Below are 24,524 nucleotides of genomic sequence, written 5' to 3' on the forward strand. Positions count from 1 at the left end.
AACCTTGCTGAAACAAATTAATGGGACGTGTCGAAGAAATAGAAGGCTATTAGTGGGTCATTAAAATGAAGACATTGAGAGTTCGCATTATAATACAGTAGATATGAGATCGATAGGCAATAAAATAAATTGTCCATTAAATTGTAAATTAAAATAAAAGCAAGCTGATCAATTTGAAGGAAATCCGCATCAGCCCTCCAGAACCTGTGAGTGAAAGTAAAAGATGATAAAGTAAAAAAAAGGAGGAGAAAAAAAAAAAAAAAAGATGACAAAGTAAAAGAAGGAAATGTTCTAGTGCCAAAAAATATTTCATAAGAGCTAATTAAATTTCACATTTGTGATTCGTGTCCAAAGTCAATGCCGTGCTAAAAGAAAACTTCTAATAATCACCTGGTTTCTAATATCAAAAAAAAAAAATATATATATACCGGATGATCAACATTGTAATAAATAACATCTGATAAAAAAGTAAAAAATGGATGAATAATTGCTCGACTAATTCTTAATAAATAATATTAATATTAATAAAATATCATTATTTCCAAAACATTAATCGATATATCGATCCCAATTATTGTTTTGTAAATAACGAATAAGAAATTATTATTTATTTCTGCCAATACATAATGAAAATCATAGTAAAACCAAGAATAGAATACAATTTTTGTAAAAATAAATTAAGAGAAAAAAAATGTATAAATTAGAAGATAGATAATACAAAACAAGATTTTTTATTGTAATTTATCGGATAATAATTATATTTTTTTGATCCTCATAATATCATTCTTAGTTAAACAATGGTTTTCGTTTTATATATCGTAATAAATAAAAAAAAAAATATATATATATAGTATATATAGAATAAATTCATAGAAATAATTCGACGAAGCTAAATAATCATTATTACGTTAAATTTTCACAAAAAGAAAAAATAAGACATGTAGAAAGATTAAGAGACGTATGTACAATCATTAATAATAAACTAAATATTTTACTTATTAATAACTAAAATTATATCAAAAGTTGAAATAATAAAAAAAGCGATGAAACTTTTTCTATTGAATTCTACGTGAAATAAATAACATATAACGCATATATCGATAAAAGAGACAATTGTTACATTTATTTGCACATCGATATAGACTATAGCTACGAACACGATATCACTAAAAAGCAAAGTCTCGAGTATAGAGCTATTCAGCACTAGCGATTGAAATTTTATCGATAAGTAGTTAATTGTATAAGTTGTTCTATGACCAAGCGTGATATTATCGCATATTAAATTAATAATCATGCTTCTGCGTTTCTTTTTCTCTTTTTTCATTTCGTTTTAAAGAAACATTATTATTATTATTATTATTATTATTACAGATAATGATTTTAAGTTAAGTTGAGCGAATTGAATGTTTTTCTTTTTTTCTTCTTCTTTTGTTTAATTTCCAATAGCTGATCAAAGCACGGCCCCTCAACCCATCGTCACATTTTTAAAAAAAAAAAAATTTCTTCAAATCACTTACCGGATACTATTTTGTTGGCGTCCGCGATCACCCTCTGCCGTTTTTTGTCTTTGTCGTCAAGTTCATCGCGCAACTTTTTGCTCATCGTATCGCTAACGTGACATTTGTGCTCGAGGAAATCGGCCATCACATCCCCCAGCTCTTTCTCCTCGCTTGCGTATTTATCTTTGATAGGGGTCGAGGTTCCGTTGAATACAGTGCCATTTGTGATCGTGACATGCTGTTTTGCTGTCAAGTGCGAAAAATATGTGATTTAAAAATTGTATCGTGAAAAATTGTATTGCTGCTTCATCGTAAAGCGTCAGATAAGTGATATACAGAAGTAACGAACAAATCATCGTATCATTTTTACTTGCAAAAAAAAAAAAACAAATGAATTAAAAATAAATATTGTTTCTTTTTTTTTTTTTATTAATTATATCGATCAATATCGAGTTTAAAAGTAAGTTATTTAAAAAGCAAATGATATCTATCTCAGACACGAGATAAAACGTATGTTACAAACGTACGTATCAATGTGCAACTAGTAGCAGATATTGCGCTACGTAAATAGAAATATCTCACAAAAATAGTATAGATGTATAGATATTATATGTATATACAAATATAGACATTATAAATGTGCTTTCTAAGAAGAGCGAAGTAAAAGAAAGATTATGATTTCACATATTTTTCTTAGCGATGAAACGAAGTCGAGCCACGATGTGTTATTCACAGAAATAATGCAAGCAGTGATGTCATATCCTTTCTAATGTAATCGAACGAGTATAGCATTGTAAACGTCATTCCGTTCGAAAAAATATTTTTCACTATCGTAATAATAGAGAGATTTTAAGAGATAAAAATTATAATAATAATAATTCGTAAGAAGAAGATTTTTCAAATACGTACATTTATCTCGTTTAGCGCCGCTTATATCGAGTTCTTCCATAGATCCCGACTCCTAAAGAAGAGAAAAATTTATTCGAATAAAAAAAAAATAAGTAAATTTAAGTAAACGAGATAACAAATATGCCTTTCCACCCTTCTTTTTCTACCAAATACAAACCTTGCTCTTATTAAAGTCATCGTAATCAGGATTCATCTTTGGATCCATCGTTGCGTCACGGCGAAGAGAGGTGTCCCTCGAAGGGCCCAATTCTTCTTTCAAAGAGTCAAATCCAGGTTGATCCAATCGAACTCTCGCCACAGCTTTCTCCACGTCGTCCGTAATCAATTCAACGTTGAATATACATTTTTTCACGATGTCATCGCGGCCAATTTTGTTCAACGCTTTCTCCAATGTATTTCCTACGAGCGAACGAAAGAAAAAAAAAAAATATTTACATTGAATTTAATCCGAAAATAAAATATATCGATCGATCGTAATAATAAATCCGAGTGAGAAAATAAAATTCTTTTCTCTTTTTCCCCACGAATCGCGCGAAATTTATTCGCGCATCGATCTAGCAAAGGTGTCAAGGATGAATTTTTCATCGGTGATCCTTGATACGATACCTGAGCTCATTGAAATCTGACATCTCTGACAAGGCGATCTTCTAAATAATACGGACAATTCGCTGACGTACGTGTTGGTCGCTTCATTTTCATATTCTTGATACAAAGATATAAACATGTTGCGCGTTTATGCCTTCGCAAGAATAAAATCGGAAATAATAAGAAACACAATCGATATGATAATTAGATAAAGCGTTAAAGACGAAAGTTCGCTATAAAAAAACGCTATAAATAATATATATATATATATATGCACGATCACTTTCACTGTGTTTTTATCGAGATGGCGCGTATACTTCTGTTTGTTTTAACCGATTGCAGAACAGAAACGATGTGCTACGTGCATTTCTGCCGTACATCAGTGTCATTAGTACTGGCAAAAAAAAAGTGGGGGAAAGGAGTCCATAGGTTTATGTCAGGCATAATAATGCAGGATGAGATCACCAACTACGTTGCTCCTCAGATTCCACGCGTCTTAGTCAAACATAGCCTGTCTGATTAATCGACCTTGCCGAGAAACAGGTTTTTTTTTTTCTTCTTCTTCTTCTAAATTTTACTATCTGCCACTACACCTAATGTTTGTCCACGTGCAGAGGATGTTTCATTCACAAAAAAAAAGAAAAAGAAAAAAAGAAAAAATATAACAATAGTAATTCAATGATATAAATAAAACGTTTATACGATATCACATATGCGTGGACAGGAAAATTTTTTGAGGATAAATTTTACACGCAGAATAATCGATAAAAATCGATCGAGTGTTTATAAATAGCGCGCGGTACTTGTGGATAAGAATCAAAATAATGGGATAAATTAGAGAGACGATTAAGATCATGGAAAACGTGACGTATCGAATTTGAAAAGACGAGTACGTAATAATAAGTTATAAAGATTACTGCTATTGCGAATCTGAGAACTGAATCGTGTATATTACGAATATATTTATAAAGATGAAATAACGAATACCGACAACACTGCGCGTATCATCGCTCATTTAATTAAACTTGTCAAATAATGACTAAAAATAAATAAGAGTTATCGTTTTAAACTATGAATCTTCTCCTTGTCCCATATTTATAACATATTTAATCGATATAATAAATATTCACCGAAACGTATTTGCTTGTTCGAATTATTTTTACCGATATCGGCCGGCACAACGAGATAATAGCCGTGTTAAAAATGTAATCCTAAATGTTTTCATTTCTCGTATCGTGTTATTCTCATAATACGCTGTTAATTTCATAAATATTTTATTACGGATAAAATTTTTTTTCATCCAAATTACGCGGGGACACGATAATTAGTTATTGGTAAAATAGGAAAAAGTTGCTAAAAATCGTGAGATTTTATACAATGATATCGGGAATATTAATGAAAAATATTCATTCCCCGACATTACCTGTTGCTTTATTTCCATTGCTCTGCCAAACTTTGAGCATCGCCGCAGCTTGTTGGGCCGGTTTGTTGGCGTACTCTTGTTTGATCGTCGACACTTCGTTCGGCGCCACGTTTAATTCCTCCGCGAGTTTCTCCCAATCTTTGTCCAACAAATTTGCAATATCGGTCAATCGAATGGTCGCTCTGTGGATAGCGTCTGGACGACCTGAAGGGATAAATCAACGTTTCTCAATTCTCGTCTCAAAGATTGCCGCGTACGTATCTCGCGTACAAGGAACAGGATAGTTACGTACTTATTCCGCCGTCGCGCAGAAAGCTATAATTCTTCGAGAGCTCTAACAAATCGATCTCAGAGACGGCAGGTTCCGGCGAGATTTTCTCCGGCAGCAAAATGTTTAACGTGCATATAGGCGTTTGGGGGAGCTCGCCTTTAGGAACCTTTGGCTCGCTCATGAACATTATGCGACCCATCATGTCAGCCGCGTCCGGATCCTTTATCCTCGCCGTGAACGGAACTCTGTTCTCCTTGAAAGCTCTGAACGGCAGTTGAAGCTGTTCGCCGCTCTTCAACACCGGCACGAGGTTGCCCGAAAATTCCATGTACTGCGTTTTCCCCTCCAACACCTGTGGGAAACGATTCACGAAGGATGTAAACGCGCAACAATACGCCAATTACCGACGATTCGCACGCGATCGTTAATTGCACGTTAATTAATTTAATTTACCTCCACGTCCCGGCTCTTCGCCACTTCCGTGAAGTGCTCTTGATTTTCTAACGTCTTGTCCTCTTTATCGTCGGTCATACAAAATACGCGCAACCTTGCCTCCAATGGATCTACTCGCTTTGCAAATACTACGAATCTGAGAACGGAACAAACGTTCGATAACATTCCCCCGTACGTGTGGAAGAATCATGTGGATGTAATCATGCAGGTAAAACGTAATTGAATGGTAATCGAAATTAGAGAAAAAATATATAGAGATTGCGAAATCGATCGAAGAGAGAGAGAGAAAAAAGAACTATTTCTTTCTACGAGTTATCTCGTCTGGATACTTGGTCTGGAAAAAAATTGAAAAATTCTCTCTCTCTCTCTCTCTCTCTCTCTCTCTCTGGAAATCACGTTGTTCCACGAAAAGAAGAAACGTAACGATATGCAGAAAGGGAAAAAAAAAAAATAATATATATATATATATACTCTCTATATGATATTAATATTCGCTATAAGGTATGATAATAATCTACGCAAGCTGAATAGCTCTGTTCCTTGTGTCTTACCGGCGCAGAAAAATCGTAATGTTTCGTAAATTCGATATCGATCCGATTTTTAGAGAGAGGAAATTGTTCTACCTGCGATTACGGTTACGGTTAATTTGTCTTTTTTTTTTTTTTTTTTTGAAATTTTTTTTAATCTTAGAGGTAGATCAAAAAACGTACTTAGCCATAAAAGGTACGTGTGTCGCGTGTGTGTATAGCTCCGTAGCCATTTTCGTGGCTTCGGATATATTCCGACAATCCATTAACCAGAAGCGAGCCGATACCGTGGTAGTAAAGGAAACGCAATCTTTCACAAAGGTCAATGGCGTCGAACCGGTGACATCCTCCCAGACTGCCCGAGACTGACCCCCTGAACGACATACATACCAAGTCCAATAATATTATTAAAATATGTCCGTGCTGCGTATGGGGGATCGGCATAAGTGAAATAATGTGTGTGGGATATTAAATCCGAGATCGCGACCGAGATTAAGTACAATTTTCTACTCGCTAATTCTCCCTTCGATCCTCCATTTCTCTCGAGGAGAGAACGAGGATAAAAACGAGTATTGGACGAATGTTTCGAATCCAATGGAAAGTTTTTTCCAGAACGAGAAAAAGAATATATTTCGAAGGATCGAAGGGGTTCGCGTTTGACGCGAATTCGAATATCGAATTCTTGATTTATGTAATTTTAAACGAATAATAGTCGTACGGTTATGTAAAACCAAACCGGGCTCAAAGTATTAGAAAACGTGAGTTATGAATATTATTAATTATTAATAATCGCGTATAAAGGAAGATAAAAATAAAATATATTATTTATTTAAAGGTATTGCATAAAATTTTTTCATCCAATAAACGTATAAATTTAAATAAATTTTCTTTTGTTTTTTTTTTTCTTAAAAGAAGTGTTGAAGTAAAAATAATTTGCATATTCAAATAACCAATATGACAACGCACAAACAGAAAGGAGGAATATTAATGCGTTTTTTTCTCATCATCGGAATTATTAAAATTTTGTATTTAATATCGGTCACCATAAGTGCGTTGATGTACGTGCTGTATCGTATGTGTGGGTAATGTGAAACCAAATATACGCTGACCGAATATGATAATGCTTGCCAAATGAAAATAAAGCATCATACATTGAAAACCGCGCAAAAAGCAAAAAACGCGAATCGTGTGAATATGTGTTCAATAATTAAAAAGTAAGCGATAAAAAAAAAAAGAAAGAAGAAATACCAAAAGATTGTGAAATAATTTTAATAAAACGCGGCGTAATGCATGTCGAAAACATATCTTCCTGTTTTTTTTTTTTTTTTTACTTTTTCTTTTCGTGTTAAACGTTCTCGTAATTTCGTTCGATAATTTAATTTATTATTCGACTGGATCGAATCGAGATATTTGTCGAGAAAAAAAAAAAGAGAGATAGCAATGTGGAAAAATCGGAATTAAGTTTTTAAAGTGGGAAAATTTTCGTTGATATATAATTTTCGTGAATAAAAAAACGGCTGTAACGGATGGTTAAAAAAAAAACGGTTAAAAAGAAGAATAATTTGTCGGTCAATTTTGTAATCGGTAACGGTGTCGTATCGATACATATTATAAATCTAAAAGTACATTTATATTTTGGGAAACACAATTTTATAGAAGTTAATAAATTACAAGCCTAATATCGAAGCGGTTACCAGTCAAACGAATGTGCTGAAACAAAAACTTTTGAAGTTAACGCTTACAATGAGCTAGGTAGTAAAATTTTATCTACTTTAATTAATAATCCATACCTAAATGACTCAATCCTAACAATATGCAAGCATTAACAATGAATCACAACAAGATATGTATACAACAATGGTACTCAACGAAATGTTTCTATGAAACATGCAGCTACCATCTCCCTTTTAAATCTCTATCCGAAGGTCTCCGGGACACGTGTAATAACGTTATACTTAAATTACTCTCCTAAATAAAGAAACCTCCTATAAATAAATAAATAAATAAATAAATAAATAAACGGAACACTCCACAAACCTACTACTTTTTACGTTGCACACCTACGTTACGATCGTTAATAATAATTGTTCTAATTGAACGTACAGAGAATATTAATTAAGCGGAGTCCCGATGACCTGAGAACAGACGAAGATGCCTATCGCCTCGCGCCATGCCTACTAAACTACAAATTGATCATCGAATGCGTATAAAGTTTGATAAGAGCATATATATATATATATATGTATATATACATACACACACACACATATATATATATATAGACGAAAGGTGTTGCGGCGTAACAGTTTCAGCACTTATCGGTAAGAGATTTTCCAGTAAGACGGTACGCTGCTCTACAATATTACGTGCAAGCATATATTACCAGTTATGCTGCACAGAAGTCTGAGCGTCGGCGCATCTCCTGAATATTGATTGATCATGCCTTTATTGGCTGCTTGAGGCACGGGTATGGTTAAGGTTATCGGTTTGTGGAATTTTCTTCGTCTCGGCTCAACGGTTACGATCGGTGATACCGCCACTCTGTTACCAAGCAGCTTGGCGACAAGATCTGCCGGTATTGGATGCGCCTACAGAGAAAATTAATACTCTTGTTTATTATCGATAAATTGCCTCGTAATTTATCGATAGCTATGAAACAGGAAAAAAACGAATAAGCACCTGGAGCCCAACTCTGATCTTTTTAGTAAGAGCCGCTGGTGGGAATACAGCTTGAACTTGAGGTACGGCTGACGAAGAAACCGTGCCACCTTCTGGACCAACTGCGTGAACCTCTTGCCTGATACGGGACACTACTGCGAAGTAATGTGGGAAGTCTGCGGTGAGTATCCTTACGATCCGAGAAGTTTGGAGATCCTCGAGCTGGCTTAATTCTGTAAAATACATTTTTACACACATGTTGAATTTTTATATGAAAATATATCTATATACCGCTTCTTAAAATTGTCTTTCTCTATCGCCTTTACAATTTTATTAATAGTAGTAAATAATCGCATTTTATATATATATATAAAAGGAAAGAAATGATAAGAAAATGATGAACTTTTTTCCTATAAAAATGGAAACTTTTATTGCGATTTATCTTAAAACCGTACCTTCTCCTTCAAAGCTCTCGTTAAGCACATCTTGGACGGCCTCCTCGCTGGCTTCCAAGGTGTGCTCGCGCCAAGTCTCTCCATTATCTGATCGGAGTATAACTATTTCTCGTTCTTTTCCTCGCAACGAAGCAAAGTGTGGTACTTCTATGATCACGGGCCTGAATGAAAGGGATTAAAAAATTATTATACTCGTCATCGAAACAAGAAACGTTGCTCGAAATAATAATTAAACAATTATTGAACAAATTCCAATCTCGAGAAAATAGAAATAACTGGATTAAATCGAGATTTTAAGTTTCTCAGCGAAATGAATATTACGTATGCACAATAAGAATTGTTCGAGCGAATACAATAGCGGACCAATTCAGGTCAGCGGAGATTATCTAAAATCTCTTTGTTACATGCCAATGTTACATTTCACGATGAATCAGAGTATTCTAATTTCTAAACTTAAGATCAATCTCGAGATATTATAAAAATCGAAGTTGAAAATAACGATTTCACGATTCTACCAACAAGTTTAAACGTTCGATCGATTGCTCGAAAACCGTCGTGTCGTATCATTTTGATAAACTGACCGACGAATTATCTGCATGATAAAATCGATTTAGCTCACATTCTTTCGCGCGTACGTACAAAAATAAACATCTGCCTATTATTCCTAACCTGTTGAAATTCAATCGGTTCAAGTGAAATATTCCATGTGAATTTTCTATCCATAATTACGTAGGACGCAAAAATCATGAAAGATATCTAGTCAAGGCAGAAGGAGAAATCTCTACTATTCGTGCTTAACAAATAAATGATTTATGATAAATAATTTTCGAACGTACCCTAAAAATTTGGCGCCCACGGGTCCCAACTCCAGTATACGACTCGCAAGAGCCTCCCCTTCCATCAAAGGCGGCGGGTTCGTCAATTTGTCCCTTCTCAGGTATCTGCACGTGACGCGCATAGGCATCGCTGCTTTCCTAGGAGGAACGATCACGCGTACACCGCTGTGCCTGCATCCGCGCATCGCACCGCCTCGTGCATCCACCAGAAACGAAACCAGGAAGCTGTCGTTCGCACAATTAAGAAACACGATTATAGACAAAATTCGAGGAACTTTTTCGCGGAAAGGTATCGCGTATCGTCTCGAGCGTTCACGATACGTGTATCGTAAACAGAGAGACTTGAAAAAATACAAGAGCGCATGGGTGGCTAATTGTTATGGACACGGTAATCGTAAAATCAATTATTGGAAAAAAAAAAAAAAAAACTATTATACATTACATACGCATATTGTGGCTGCCGAGAAATAATACGAATCATGCTTCGTTCATCGCTATTGGTTTGAGTCAAACCGGTTACGTGTGTAATATGTACCAATTAAAAAAAGGAAAAAAATATTTTTACTAAATGTACAAATATATGCGTTTATATTATTTACACTAAAATTCGGATTACATTTTTCAGAGAATTAAAACGGTTTTTTCCGTCGTTAAATATTTGTTGAATTTTATATGTACATTACGAAAAAAAAAAAAAAAAAAAAAGAACACGAGAGTGTAGAGATAATATTAATATTCGAGAGTGACATTTACAATTTTTAATTTGTAAGCAGATATTGTATTCTCGTGATTCTCGTTTCTTTTGATTTAGTAAAGTAGTAAAGATATTTTGAAAGGCCAATTAAAAACAGATGTTCTGAGTTATCATATATAAGTATCATAAAAGCACGCCAAGCCGAGAAGCAACGTTCACGATAATAAATAATTTTTACTAGAAGCGTTAAAGTTAAAGAGTACAGAGAAATTATTCTTCGAGATCATCGGATTATTCTGAGGGCGAACTTTATATATGTTCACGATGGTGTTAAATGTTTCTTTTTTTTTTTTTTTTCGTAAGGAAAAGAACGAAATATGACTTATCGCTGCGTATGAGGGGGTATAACTGTAAAAAAAAAAAAATTAAAATAAATTAATCACAAGACAATAAAGTGCAAAGATAAATTGCATGAAAAATGGAGCAAATTAAATTTTAAATAGATAATAACTATAACCGAATAGTACGGGTTGTGAGCGTGTGTCGGGGGATTTGCTGCATGAATATTCCGTGCCTGCAAGCGTAACGCTAATTAACACATTGAACGATTTATTAAAGAGCGCACTATCTAAAAAGAAAAAAAAAAGAAGAAGAATCATCAACAAGAACAGGTCGAATTCTTCAAATTCAAAGATTCATTCGTTGCTCCTTGCTGATTGGTGATCGATGATTGGTGCTGGTGGAGAGACATAGTTTCACGATGAAGTATTGAGAATTATTCACAAAGATGCTGCATACAATATCGTGCATGGTGAATATATAAACGTTGATTTGTCATAATATCACAATTACAAGCAACGTTGTACGTTTCGTATTTATATTCGCTTAAATAAAATACGAATAAATTATTGTTCGTATATTACGCGTAATGAAAAACGCCTTCGCGTTCGTTTGAAACCACGCTCCTTTTCTCCCGTACATTTCACAAATAGTCTAAAAATATCGATATCGTATATAAATTCCTTGAAGGAAGGTTGTTTGCTCAAGCGAGATGATGTAATGGATTTACGATTTACATATAACGCGTATTTGGAATAATTTATAAGCTGTGCGAATTACGATATTTAATAAACTTATCAAACGACGTATATCGAAATCGAAATAAAAAAAAAAAAGAAATAAATACGAATTTTTCAAATATACGAATTTTTCAAGTAATTAATTTTCATCATTTCATTTTACTTTTCCGAGGCGTTTTTCAATTTTTTTTTTCTTCCTTTTTTTTTTTTTTTTTCGCTAACGTAATATTCATCGTGCACCACAATTTTCTTTGTCTAATGATAAAAAAAGTTTAAGAGCGACTACAGGGTATTGTGCGATCATAAAGGGAAAAATCTATCAAAAAAAAAAAAAAAAAAGAAAAAAAAAACAAATGATATCGAAGAGCGGTATGGCAAATAGCAGAAGCTAAGATTCAAGAGAAGATCACTTACTTTCTCCACTGTGGAATTCTGCGAGTAGCGCAAATAAAATAACAGAGAGGATCGGGAACAAAATAAAAAACGCGTTAGTATCCATTCGTTCCATATAAATGGTGGTGAGAGATGACGATATAGATGGAGTCGAGATTCTGACACTAGCGCAACTTTTACAGATTTTCGAACATTTTTGTTGTCACGTTTTTTCGTTTTTTCTTTTTTTTTTTTTTTTTTCTTTTTCTCTTTCCTTCATCGATCTCGATTTGAAAGCGTTACGATGATGATATATCGTTTCTCATTCCGATTGTCGAAAACCCGCAATCATCACACGCAAGCCACTTTTCTATTATACAAAAAAAGTACAAAAATGGGGAGATGTATAAACAGTAATAATTATGTATTATAGTGGAGACGGAACGAGGTCACATCATTCACACTCTGCGAAAAAAAGATATATACGTTAGGGTGGCAACGTAAAAAAAGATCGTCCCGAAATCTGCAATTATATAATCTTGCGATTAATCGAGGATTTTTTTTATTTGCAAGTAATTTTGTTATCGTCACTTGTTCAGGTATATAATTAACAGATTTCGTTACATGTGCAAAAAAATAGCTCAAACTTGTCCATAGAGGAAGAAGATGGTACAATGACGAGCAGCAGCCATTATTATTATTATTATGATGAAAATGTGTGTCCAAGTTGATTAAACTAGATATCATTAAACCAAAGGACGAACGATTCTTTCCTTTAATTTACAAGAGCACCTTTTATCCAATTATTATTTTCCAATCTGCATAATCTACATAATCCACGATCTTCTTAATTATATTATTCTATTACGTAAGTTTTTCTCGTCGAATTTATGAATCCATTAGTGAATGTTATATAATAAATTAATTAAAATATCAGCGTGTCGTGATATCGTGTATGATATAAGAATGTATCGGAATAAATTTGTCTCTCTATCTATAATTCGGTTGAACGAACCAGATATTCGATGTTATATCGGATAGTTTCATCGTGTTGTAAAGCTAGAAAGATACGTTTCCAAAAATTTATTCGGAACAAGAACAAAATTATATATATATATACAATACTAAAAGATAAAGATAAATAAAAAGATGTTTAAAAGATGTAAATAAAAAAAGGGAAAATAATAAAAAAGGGGTTGGTGTACCTGTCCCTCCACATTCCTTGTCCTTTCGACATGGTACCAAGAGCTGCCAGCGATGTGTTTAAGGACTCTAGGGACGGTCTGATCTCAGAACAAAATCTGGTATGATTATAGGATAAGAAATTTGTTTCATGCGCATGCTATATTTGTTTTTCTTTCTCTCTCTCTCTCTCTCTCTCTCTTTCTTTCTTTCTTTCTTTGCCGTGCATTTTGCACTTTCCTCTGCTTGTTTGTTTGCTTTTAGGAAATCAATGTGCACTTGAGGGTTAAAAAAAGAATCATTCTACATAATTCCAGAAAACAAGTGCGTGCAAAGTATATCGTGTGCTCTTGTACGTGGTTAAGATATAAGGAAGACATTCTATATAGATCACACTGAACGTATATATATATGCTCGATAGGAAGTAGAGTCGTTATATGGACAAAACGTCATTTGTCCGTATATAATAAGTATCCTGTCCTACCAAGCGCTAAGAAAAGATTCATTGTCGATTCAAGACTACAAGAATGTCATTGTTATATATATATATATATAAACATACATACAAAAGAGTTTTTTCATTTCTCGAATGAAATAACAAGATAATAATTTTCAAACTCCCGCTCGATCGAATGTTCTCTGTAAATTACTCGAGTAAAAGGGGGGAAAAAAAAAAATTAGTCAATCATATAATACGCAACGATGCGTTAATAAATTTATGGTATATACGTATTTCCTTTGCGCTTAGCGGGATCATTATACTACCGAGTTCGCATCGGTTATTATTAATCGATCGATCGTAAGGAGTTATAACAATCTGATTCGGTATTAGTAAGGAACACGGTGTTCAATTAGAATTCAGAACTAGACGCTAGAATCAAAGAATCGTTCATCCCAACAAAGATATTTCAAGAACAACATGCTTATTAACTAGATATAATCTATGGTATGGCTACGAGCAAGACAGAAGAAATCGTGAAACGAGGGCACCAAAGCGGTTGGCTCTTGTTGTTTAGCTTGTTGGCTGATTATATAAAACTGTTAAACTGAACATTCCTGAAGAGTAGAAGAATAGAATTATAAGAATAAAATAAAGGTACTAAGGGTACTAGAGAAAGAAAAAAAAAAAGAAACCAGCTTGTTGTGAGATGCGTTATTATGATGCGTTAGAGTAAGACCGATTTAGAGAGCTCGGTTAGTTACTCGGTTTTTATTCTCTCTCGGTTGGCTCCATATCTAACGTTCCATCGCGTGCTCCTAGCTGTGACAGTTACGCTGTTATGTTTTCATTATGCGTGCGATTATGTAACAGCGAATATATGTCAATTATTACGTATACGACCCATAAGAACAGTTATATCTTCTGCACAGTGGGACGGTTTTATCACGCGTAATAATATTTGCGGTATGAAAGAAATCAAAAAAAAAAAATTAACTACTTTTATCCTCGCTTCAAATTCGATCCTTCGAATCGAGTTAAGTAAAACAATTTTTCGCTCGTTTATGAAGCCAACTAAAAAAAAAAAAAAAAAAAGAAGAAAAAAAAAATTGATCCGAGACTTTTTTCTTTTTTTTTTTTTTTTTTTTTGCGAGAATAGAAGATCCAAGCTCCGCTTTATGCAGCTTATGTACGGATTACCAACACAATCCTGTAAATTATTACGTTTTATTACGTTATACCAGCCAATAATCTATGAGGGTTAATTAGAGCAAGGAATATCTTTCACCAATGCACACCGTATCACACTATAATACACAATATTATTGTTTCCATTTACGTACGCCACTGTTTGCGTACTACTATTACGTTTTTTTATGTACAATTTTCAACCGCAAATTAAGATTACAAGAAACGTTATTTGCTGCGCGTATGCGTATAAATACAATTCTGAAAATTATTTCTTCTTCGATTCAGCGAGACAAATATATTTTCGAAGAAATGTATTTTCTAGTGTCGTGGTCTTGTATGTACAATTGTTACGTGTATATATGTCGCGTCGACTTCAAAGAAGAATATATATATATATATGTATATATTTATATGTTTTAATAACGCGAAGCTTGCGCGTGTAATAATCTTGAAAATATCGAAATTTGTTAAAAACGAGCTATTTTTACACAAGCGTAAAGAGAGATTCTAGAAGATAGAATATAAATTAACGTTTCAAATAGAATTTCGACTACAGCTTCAAGTTTTAATCCGAGCAAATAATCTAATCTGTACATATTACTTTTTTATTCCATTTCTTAGTCTTATTTATACGTTGCGCTATTTTATTAAAACAATATTAAAACAAACCATGCAAATATAGAGATCACTTTTTTTTTTTGTAATTTTCTTGTCACCATGATTTAGTTAGTTTCTCTTTGTTTTTGTTTTTTTTTTTCAATTTGTCGTGCATGTATGTATAATTTGCAAACAATTATCAAATTTGTCGGATAACGATGCAAATTTTCAATTCGAAAGAACGATCGGAAAGCAAAAGGAGTGCCAATTTGACGATAGTCGAAGAAAATTTGGAAAATTTGAACGATATATTTTAAAACGTATATATATTACGTTTTTTTTTTCTTTTTTTTTTTACTTCGATAAAACACTTGGAAAAATGCATTCGATATTTTAAATATATTTGCAAATATTAGGGGTAAGTTGTATAATACTCGATAAAATTTTAAGACGGTTTGAGATTTCGTGAAATTCGCTTTACATACACATGTACAGTGCGCGCGCGTAGTCGAGCAGTATTATACAAGTAAATAAATCGATAAGTAAATACAACCTACCCTAAATTGTACTAAATTCGTTTTGACTACCGTTATTATTACGTTCACAGAATTCAAGATAAAACAATGCATAAACGAGTACGTACCCGACGTGAACTGGGTGCCTGTTGATATCAACATTGTCCGGTTTCAGATTGGCGGCATTTGTACGTTGACAAGTTTCCTTCGTCATCATCTCGGTTATCGTAGGCGCTGCACAAAATTTCAATTCGTATCATCGAACCGCGTTAAAATTTTCACGTACGACGAAAAGGCAGGCTTAATTCGATCCGTCTTTCTTTCACAAACCGCGAAACTATAACACCATTCTCGACCATTTTCTAAAGCAACGTAATTCAATAATTCACCTGAGAGCCTCCATCATCTCTGTTCAACTTGAAGAATACTGAACACCGACATTGGAAAATCTCTTGCTCCAATATTTCGCCCCAAGCGAGGAAAGAAAAGTCCAACTTACCTCCGGAATGTCGATTATCCCTCTCGTCGTCTGTCACGTTCACACGCATCGAGTCATCCCCCATAGATTTCATGTCGTCAACAGTCATGTATCGATATTGCTGTTGGTCGCTGAGCATCGGATCTTCACCTGTTATGAACGCGTGAAAATTAACGATGCGATCGTTGCAAGGGGGGAGGAACGTCGTTTCGCGAGAAGATTCAAAAAAGAAAGGGGGGGGTGGGGGAGAGAGAAAGGGGGAGTCGCAAAGATCTCTCTAGGGCGTCACGTCGCCTTGAATTCTTGCGTGAAAAAAAAAAAGGAAAAAAAAAAAAAAAGAAAAAAAAACAATACGGGGGGGGGGGGGGGGTTGAAGAAGAGATATCGTGGTCGAAGAGTCAAGTAAGTACGCACCAAGAGTAAGTGAATGAATAATGAGGCTGCAAATAAAGGGAAAAAATCATTGCCATTGGAAAATTATCCCAAAAGTCAAGCTCAAAGAAGCGTAAATTAAGTATATCGTGTCGTTACGTATATATAATATGTATATATACTCATCGTCGGAGTCGGAGTGTCGTTTATTCTGGCCTTGCTCGTACCCTTAACGCATCGAAGAAACGAATAACGCACGATGCTGCGTCAAATGACTGTCAAAGAAGTTTTATATATATATACTCGTGCGAACACGTGAAAGAAAAAAAACAACAAACGACAGATCTTTAAAAACTGACGATTCTTACGGTTTTTTTACACGGAAATATACTCGAAAGCAATACTCGCTTTCGAGTCGAAAGGGGGAATTCAACTGTTCGTAGAAGATATACCACTCGTAATTATCGATCCATATTTTACGAGTAATAGAAATATAAACAAATAATCGATTATAGATATAAAGATACGATAAAAAAATCTCGTAATCGATTTTTTTTTATCGTATTGTTTGCTCGTCGCGCACGTATCCCATGCGCGCGACGAGAGAAGCGCACGATTCATTGAGAATCGATGACGAAAGCGTTATAACGTATATATATACGGGTGGTCGTAACGTAATAAATATCTACCTTTTTTTCCTTTTTCTTTTTTTCTTTTAGACGATAGACACAGTCTATCGTAAACCGGTATTTAAAAATAATAAATAACTTCAACGAGGGAACAAAGTTTCGAGGGGGAAGTAAAAAAAAAAGAAAAAAAAAAAAACGAACGCGCGTAGAAACGGTATCGTATTTTTCACGAGACTGAGATCTACTCTACTCCGTTATCCAATCGCGTTATACGACTTTAAACACGTCTTATCAGATATGCCAAGAATATGGAGCGCAATTATCTAATAAATGGTCAGCCCACAAAATTTTACGGCCCACGTCACGCGTGTGTGTAACAACGCCACTATACTAAACTAAACTAAACTAATCTCTGGCGCGAACGAACGAAATTGTACATATCATTTCCCTACACTGTCTCAGGAATGTACACTGTTGTCAGCTTCGAAAATAAATCTTCGCAAAGCTCGAATATATTGCGACACGGGTGTAAAGGCGAAGAAGATGTGCACGGTAGGACGAAAAATAATGTTACTGACGACAACGTTTCGCTTCTTTCTTTTATTCGAATTACGATACGAAGAGGCCAATCTCGCCTCTTCCGCTCTTTTTCGATAAAGGGACGTGCACACGCGGCGAAAAGCGTAATCTCCGTTCGAAATCGCGTGTCGACTTCGAACCAGTTCCGCTTTCACCGTCGATACGTCGCGTTTTCGGAATCGATACCTGCCTAGCCTCGGAACCAGCCTCGCGTCCTAGACAGACAGAGAGAGAGGAGCTTAGGATCTGGCCGCGTTTCGGCGCGGTGTGTAAACCGCTTAAATCGGTATGGCGTGGAAATGATGTCACTCGTTATCTCAGAGAGAGAGAGAGAGAGCTCGAGAAAGAGTGGATCGAGAGAAGGTGGTGGGAATCGATAATATCTAAAATTAATAAGAAACACGAAGAAGCGAGGCTGGTGGTAGGCACATGGAGAGGAGAAACCGCGAAAACTCTAATTTTAGGCGGTGTTCAAGGACACCGATTCTAAAACACGTTCTAAGCCTCTCCACCCGAGCTTCCATCTACGAATAGTTGACCTCATAGGCAGTGACCTATATCTCGGCCGAATACACGCGCGCCTGTGAAAACTAACCGCGAGTAATCGCGTCGAATCTCGTTGAATGCAGTTGGTGGCACACCGTCCTCCTCGTCATAGACGAGAATAGTACGAGAATCGTAATCGACCAGACGCTCGGCCTTTGTGTCACGTTGCATCGGCGTTAATCGAATTCCCGCCCGTTTCCACGTATCGCCTCGCCTCGCGTTAACGGCCACCAAAATCGAACGAGAATAGATTCCCGCTACGAGAAACCTACCCAAACTTGACCGACGCTAGTCGCTTCGCGCACCTTTTCAAACTTTCGCGCCGACAACTCGCCGAAATCGGGGCATTTCCTCCCCTCTCCTCCCTCGACTTCGATCGCCAATCGAAACGTTTATCGCGTTCCAATAGGGCGATGCAATCGATCAACACGGCCCGTTTCGTTTCTTCGAACGGAAGAGATCGGAGTTCGAAATCGAATATACGAAAACCGGTAATAAATCCTTCCTCCTCCTCCTCCCTTCTCGAGGTGGAGGAAACTGGCTGACCTTGATCGTCGTCGCCTCCGTTCCACGATACATCATGGTGCGCGACTTATGTCACCGATGCGTCCGTCCGTCTCATTGTTATGTCATAATCGTGCTCACGTTCCTCGTGCCGCTCAATTAAGCTCGCCAGCCTTTAACCGCTTCTCCACCTTCCATAATACGCGTACGTTCTTCTCTCAAACGTTTACGGCCTGTTAATTTCGACACGTAATATTACACGTCCGTCACCGTTCGATCCAACCTTTCGATATGATAAATCGTTTCCACGCGACCTGCCTCGGTCACGTCGCCAATATCGATCCGTCCGCTTCCGTGTCGAGCGACCTCTCGCACGGATACCATACCAATAATAATCGTAGCGGATATTAAATCGGTCGGGATTTGCTCGATACGATTTCGTTCCAATTCTTAATATTCGCGCCGCTGATCGTTCGCGTATACGGGGCGGGAAATATCCGCGTAAATATCGAATCTAATTTTGGTCCCGGTATTCGGGTTTACGAGGGGGGAAAAAGACATGGATATTTATCGAACCGGCGGTGTCGTTACTTCCTCCATCCTCGTCCGTTCACCATTATCTTCCACCAACGAGATCGGGAAACGTAAACATCTGGTGGAATATATACATATATATATATATATGTATTCGCGCGTTTATAGACCAAGTTTAAGACGAGTCGTTTAAATTTGTTAACTGCGAGAACTCGTGATGTTGGATTGTATCTATCTACTGCGTAAATGGAGTCTGTTTGTTGAGTCTGTTTGTATCGTGGGAAGTTGTATGGAAAGTATTTGAACGATTTTAAAAAACGGCATGTACGATTGGAGAGAGTGGTGGGCCTGGAAGCGATAGTTTTTATCTTTTCCAAGCGCGGTCAACAGGTTAGGAAGTTTAAAAAATCCGTCGGAAACAATCGTTTTTTTGAACGATTGCTGGTCAAAGAATATTTTTTCGAACGATAGTTCATTTATATGAACACTTTTTGCAATAGTATTAAATTTCTATTAAATATTTCTATGAATATATTCTTATCCGAAAATACCATCATCGCGTGTTGCAAGAGGAAAAAAGACTTTTTTTTATCTATTTTATACTCTTTTTTTTTTTTTTTATATTAGAACGCATATTTAACTTCGGTTAACATTATTTATTAAGTCAAGAAAAACAAAGTCGCGTGGCGAGTCTCTCATTATCACTTTATAACCACTCGTTATCGCGTCGAGAATATTGTGTTAAACATTTTCTACAGATTTTTCTTTTCTCGCTCATTTGAAATCTGATTCGTTCTTCAAAAAAAAAAAAAAAAAAAGGAAAAAAAGAAAAAGAAAATTGAAAATACGAGACAAAATAAAGATAAACGTTTCGATCTCGAAATCGGAAATATCGAAAGTTGAAAAAAATCCCGTTTTATAAATAAAGAATGTAAATACACGAAATGTTCCATGCACTGGCGTTACGAAAATACCGAGAGATCGCTTCCCGAGTTTACGATTTACTACGATATTGTTCGTATGAGAAAGCACGTGACCCGAGATCGTTTGCCAAAATTTCGATCATTTCAGAAATTCTCTAAAGCGTCACGCGATTCGACCGCGCGAGGAGAAACGTTCGTTTAATCTTCCGACAAATAGATTTCTAAGAAAATGCACGGAAAAATTCGATTTAACGCCGACTCAAGAGAAACGTTTCGAATGGTATTTTCGTTCGCGCGATTAAAACCACTGGTTAATAAATAAACGCGTTTAAATCGCATTAGATCGCGACGAAGATCGCGAAAGAAAATCGTGGGATTATATTTACTTGTGCCGTCGCTGCTCCTGTTGCTCGTACACCCGCAACACGTTATCTTCCTCGATTGTCCCTTCTGCTTCGACCGTCCCTTGGCCATTTTTTCCTTCTTCTTTCTTTCTTTACGCCGAACGAAAGGAGAAAAAAATTTGTCTCGAGATCGAAATCAAATCGAAATTGGTTTCGTCCAATCACGATGAGGATCCAAAGAAAAGAAACGAAACGCGCGGCAAATCGCACACTTTGCTCCTCCTCCTCCTCCTCCTCGAGCGAAAAGAAGAAGAAGAATCCTGGCAAGGTGCAACTTTGTACAACTCGGTCCAAACGTACACGATGCACTGACGGTGTACGGCTACGTACGTAGGATTAATTACATCACTCGGCTGAAGCGAGCCGCCGACGATGCGCAAGTTACAGGTCACGCGAATTACAATTAACGCCCGTTATCGGTACGCGTCCATTGATGGGAAGATCCATCCACTGCCGATTCCTTCACTCTGTTTGTTTATCGTTTGTTCGAGCACCGGCCGATCATCGCTGGAAATTGGCGAAATTTGCCGTCTCGCACACGTGTGTGTGTGTGTGTGTATGCGCGCACACCGTTCCAGGGTATCGTTATTACTGGAGAGAGAGAGAGAGAGAGAGTTACGGCCGTTACGCAAGCAGCCAACGTATTTCACCTGATTAGATTTGATTTGTTAAATTGCATTAACCGCGGCACGGCCTGGATGCTTCTCTCCGCTTCTTTCCTTCCGCGCGTATTTCGTCGCGTGCTAGAACCGGCGGGGTCAGGAACAGCGACTGCTTTAAGATTAATACAAGTTCGACGCAACACCACCTAACAGAAACGTGACCTCATTCCGTGAATCACCAATTTTATAATAGTAGCTGCCTCCGAGCTTTTCCACTATACTTTATTTACATCTTCGCAACCGTTTGCAACTCTCTCTCTCTCTCTTCGTTTCTTTCCGAAGGAAGCGTGCAAGGAAGCGTGACCGGGCGCAATTGCTGGCAACGATTGATTCTCTTCTCCTCTCGCGTCAGTACGTTGGCGGGCGGAGCAGTCGAACGAAATCGCGATTCGTCGAAACGGTTCTGCGAAGTCGTAGAGATAGAGCGCGATTTACGATCACGATCGACCGATCCTACCGATCTCAACTTCCGCTTTGATCTTCCTCTCCACCGACGCAAGTATAAGAGCGATGGTAACGGTGAGTGGCTTTCGAGCTTTGAAGCTGGAGCTAGCTAGCTTCTCGATCGCTTCTGGATCGATAAATAGAAGAAGAAGAAGAAGACGAGCATTCGAAAATTAGGACTGATGCGCGCGAAATTTCCTCTCCAACCTCGCTTGTTTACGATGTAACGTGATCGACGAACACGATTGAGTAACCGTGTCAAAGTTTACTAATCACACTTTTCCCGCGCGTCCACCGCGTCATCCGAGTTAACGACGAGAGTTAAAAAACTACGCGTCGAATTTTGTCGAAGTGGAAAACAGAAAAAAAAAAAAAGAGAGAGAGAGAAAAGAAGAGAGAGAAAAAGAACAACAAATATATCGTATTATATAAATTTCGATATTTTGGTCGTGAATCGTATTTGGCGACTTGCCAGCTAGCAGGGGTTCGACTAACTGCACGAATAATATGGTACAAGATGCACACACCGGCTGTTGCATAACAGCTGAAGCAGAATGCGTATAGGTACGAGGATGATACGTGAAAACAGACCACACAAGCCTACTTCTGTTCCTGTCGACTGGCATAATGATCGTACAACTCGTTATTATGCAAATTGCATTAACAGTAGTAACGCGCCCTACTTCGTTAACGTACCATTTTCTGAATTTTAGATTCGAAAAGTGCGAAATGCATCGGTGGCTTCGCATCGTTTGCTGTAACATCGTTTAATATCTTAACTTCGCTTATATATTTTTATATATATGTATCGGTTTATTCGATATTCAAAGTTTCGACAACATTGGGGGAACAGCTGCAATATTTTCGTTTGAACATGTATAAGTTTTATGTATAAGTTTTTTTCCAGCGATTCAAGGAAAAAAAAATCTTGAGATTAAAGTTTAACGATCGATAAATAACGATCGTTGTGTTCTAGCCGGTGGAATATAATATTTCTTAATGTCGATCCAACACGAGAACGACATTGATGCGTGATGACAAAATTAAACTGTTACTACGTATATACTTAAAACCAGACATGTACATGTAAGAACGTTCGAATGACGAGTAATGAATAAATGATAATGATTCTTGCTGAATTACAAGCAGCGAGAAATTTTTATACGCGTTTGTATACGCGACTCGAGTAAGTGCAAATCATAAATCGAGAATCATTTGATTAGAAACACAGAAAAGAAAAATATTTCAAGATTATCTACGTGTCTCTTCTTTAATTCTGTCCTATTCTCATTTTAGTTAAATAATTAATTCTAATATTTGACATACAACAAATACAACGAATAGAATCAATCTGTTCGCGTGAGAAAAAATTTTTTTTTCACATACGTATGTATGGATTAAATATTTATTTCATTGGCAACAATCACGATCGCGAGAACGATACCAGTTGAATTTCGATAGCATTTAAAACCTTGTAGCACAATATATAAAATTATTCACAATATCGAAAACTCAAAGCGTAAATCTCATTAATAAGATTGTACGGGTACTACAGGTGTTACAAAGGTAACAAGAGGATTGTAATTTTTATAAGAGGAGAAATGGAGCGACAAGGAGGGTAAACGAAATAGAGTGTGAACAAACAGCGGTTTCAGGAGAGGTATATGTCTGTGCATGTCTCTGTATTTATGTTTTCCACGCGTTCCACAACGGGAAAAAGAAATACGCTACGTTGAACTGAAACTAAAAAAAAAAAAAAAAAGAAAAAAAAAGAAAAAAAAAAAGAAAAAATACACCGATTTATCGTTCAATTCTTTTTAGTTCGTAAAAAAGTCAAAACGCGATTGGCCGAAAGTACATTAGGCTTGTTGCAACGAGAACTGCGTTACGATATCCAGTTAAAGAAAGAATCGAATACGCGTTTGGAAGAAAGAAATTCACGTTGAACGTTGAACGCGTAAATATTAAACGTTTAAAATGTCAACGTACGGGCCATTTAATGGAGATGATGTAAAAGCATGTAAAAGAGAAAAAAGACGATACTCTTAAATGAGATTCGACGATATATGTATATATAATGAATGATATCCGCGTGTTTACGTACGCGAAATTAATTTACGTACCCATGTGCTGATATATGTATGTATATGTATATATGTAATACATTATTATGTATATATATATATAAATACAGAAATGTTGCGCGCACGTGTGATTATGTGAAAGAGTAACAGAAACAGAGTACAGACAACTTACGGGTATAGGTCATTTGGCCCTGGTAGTAAGAAGGAAGGTACACGTGTTGCGCGTGTGGAGGCTGCCCGTACACATTCATGGCTGCCATGCCGATTTCATCACCACCTACATTGTACGCCGTCGAGTAAGGTCATTTTTTTTATCAAAACGCTAATTTTGCACCATAAACACTGTTTCTAAATTTCGCTATCACTGGGTTGTTAAATAGCCGACTTTACGTAGCAGGAGATAAAGCCTACCGCGAGCTTTATAGTTTGTTCGTTTGCTTCGAGTTAATAATTTTACCTCACGTATTTGATAAAATTGTTTAAAGTTTGTCAAAAGTTTTGTTCAAAGCTGTGTGTTTTAAATCTACGTATTTTATTTTCTTTTTTTTTTTTTTTTTTTTCGTAGATAGAATTAATATTTGAGTGTTTGTTAATAAGTGTAAATGGAAAAGTATATAATTTTTAATCGAAATTAATTTCATTTAGTTTTGATTAAAATTTTATTCGTCTAGTCTATCTT

At 36.1% G+C, this 24,524-nt stretch overlaps 1 protein-coding gene across 16 annotated transcripts in view; it reads right to left on the reverse strand.

Moving 5' to 3' along the window:
- Window positions 1–24,524, reverse strand: part of LOC100871617 (uncharacterized) — a 77,831-nt gene that overhangs the window by 25,054 nt on the left and 28,253 nt on the right. For 8 of the 16 annotated variants that reach the window (XR_015290809.1, XR_015290802.1, XR_015290806.1 and 5 more), the window contains 15 exons: window positions 24,018–24,122; window positions 16,186–16,314; window positions 15,815–15,920; window positions 11,804–11,821; window positions 9,617–9,841; window positions 8,781–8,941; window positions 8,347–8,558; window positions 8,051–8,255; window positions 5,851–6,040; window positions 5,141–5,276; window positions 4,709–5,039; window positions 4,417–4,620; window positions 2,566–2,807; window positions 2,409–2,460; window positions 1,518–1,745 (listed from right to left, as the gene is read on the reverse strand). Coding sequence is in view for 6 of the 16 variants with exons in the window: in XM_086903626.1 (XP_086759752.1) it covers window positions 1,518–1,745; window positions 2,409–2,460; window positions 2,566–2,807; window positions 4,417–4,620; window positions 4,709–5,039; window positions 5,141–5,276; window positions 5,851–6,040; window positions 8,051–8,255; window positions 8,347–8,558; window positions 8,781–8,941; window positions 9,617–9,841; window positions 11,804–11,821; window positions 15,815–15,920; window positions 16,186–16,314; window positions 24,018–24,122 (2,544 nt within the window). In the remaining 10 variants the exon portion in view is untranslated. Of the gene's footprint in view, window positions 1–1,517; window positions 1,746–2,408; window positions 2,461–2,565; window positions 2,808–4,416; window positions 4,621–4,708; window positions 5,040–5,140; window positions 5,277–5,850; window positions 6,041–8,050; window positions 8,256–8,346; window positions 8,559–8,780; window positions 8,942–9,616; window positions 9,842–11,803; window positions 11,822–12,966; window positions 13,063–15,814; window positions 15,921–16,185; window positions 16,315–20,637; window positions 21,440–24,017; window positions 24,123–24,524 lie in introns of those variants that run through there. The other 8 variants (XR_015290805.1, XM_086903629.1, XR_015290810.1 and 5 more) reach the window with 7 other exon arrangements.

Source organism: Apis florea, unplaced genomic scaffold, assembly GCF_048593485.1.
Source record: "Apis florea isolate Af1SG1 unplaced genomic scaffold, ASM4859348v1 contig_2293_pilon, whole genome shotgun sequence".
In the NCBI taxonomy this organism is placed as follows: Eukaryota; Metazoa; Arthropoda; class Insecta; order Hymenoptera; family Apidae; genus Apis; species Apis florea.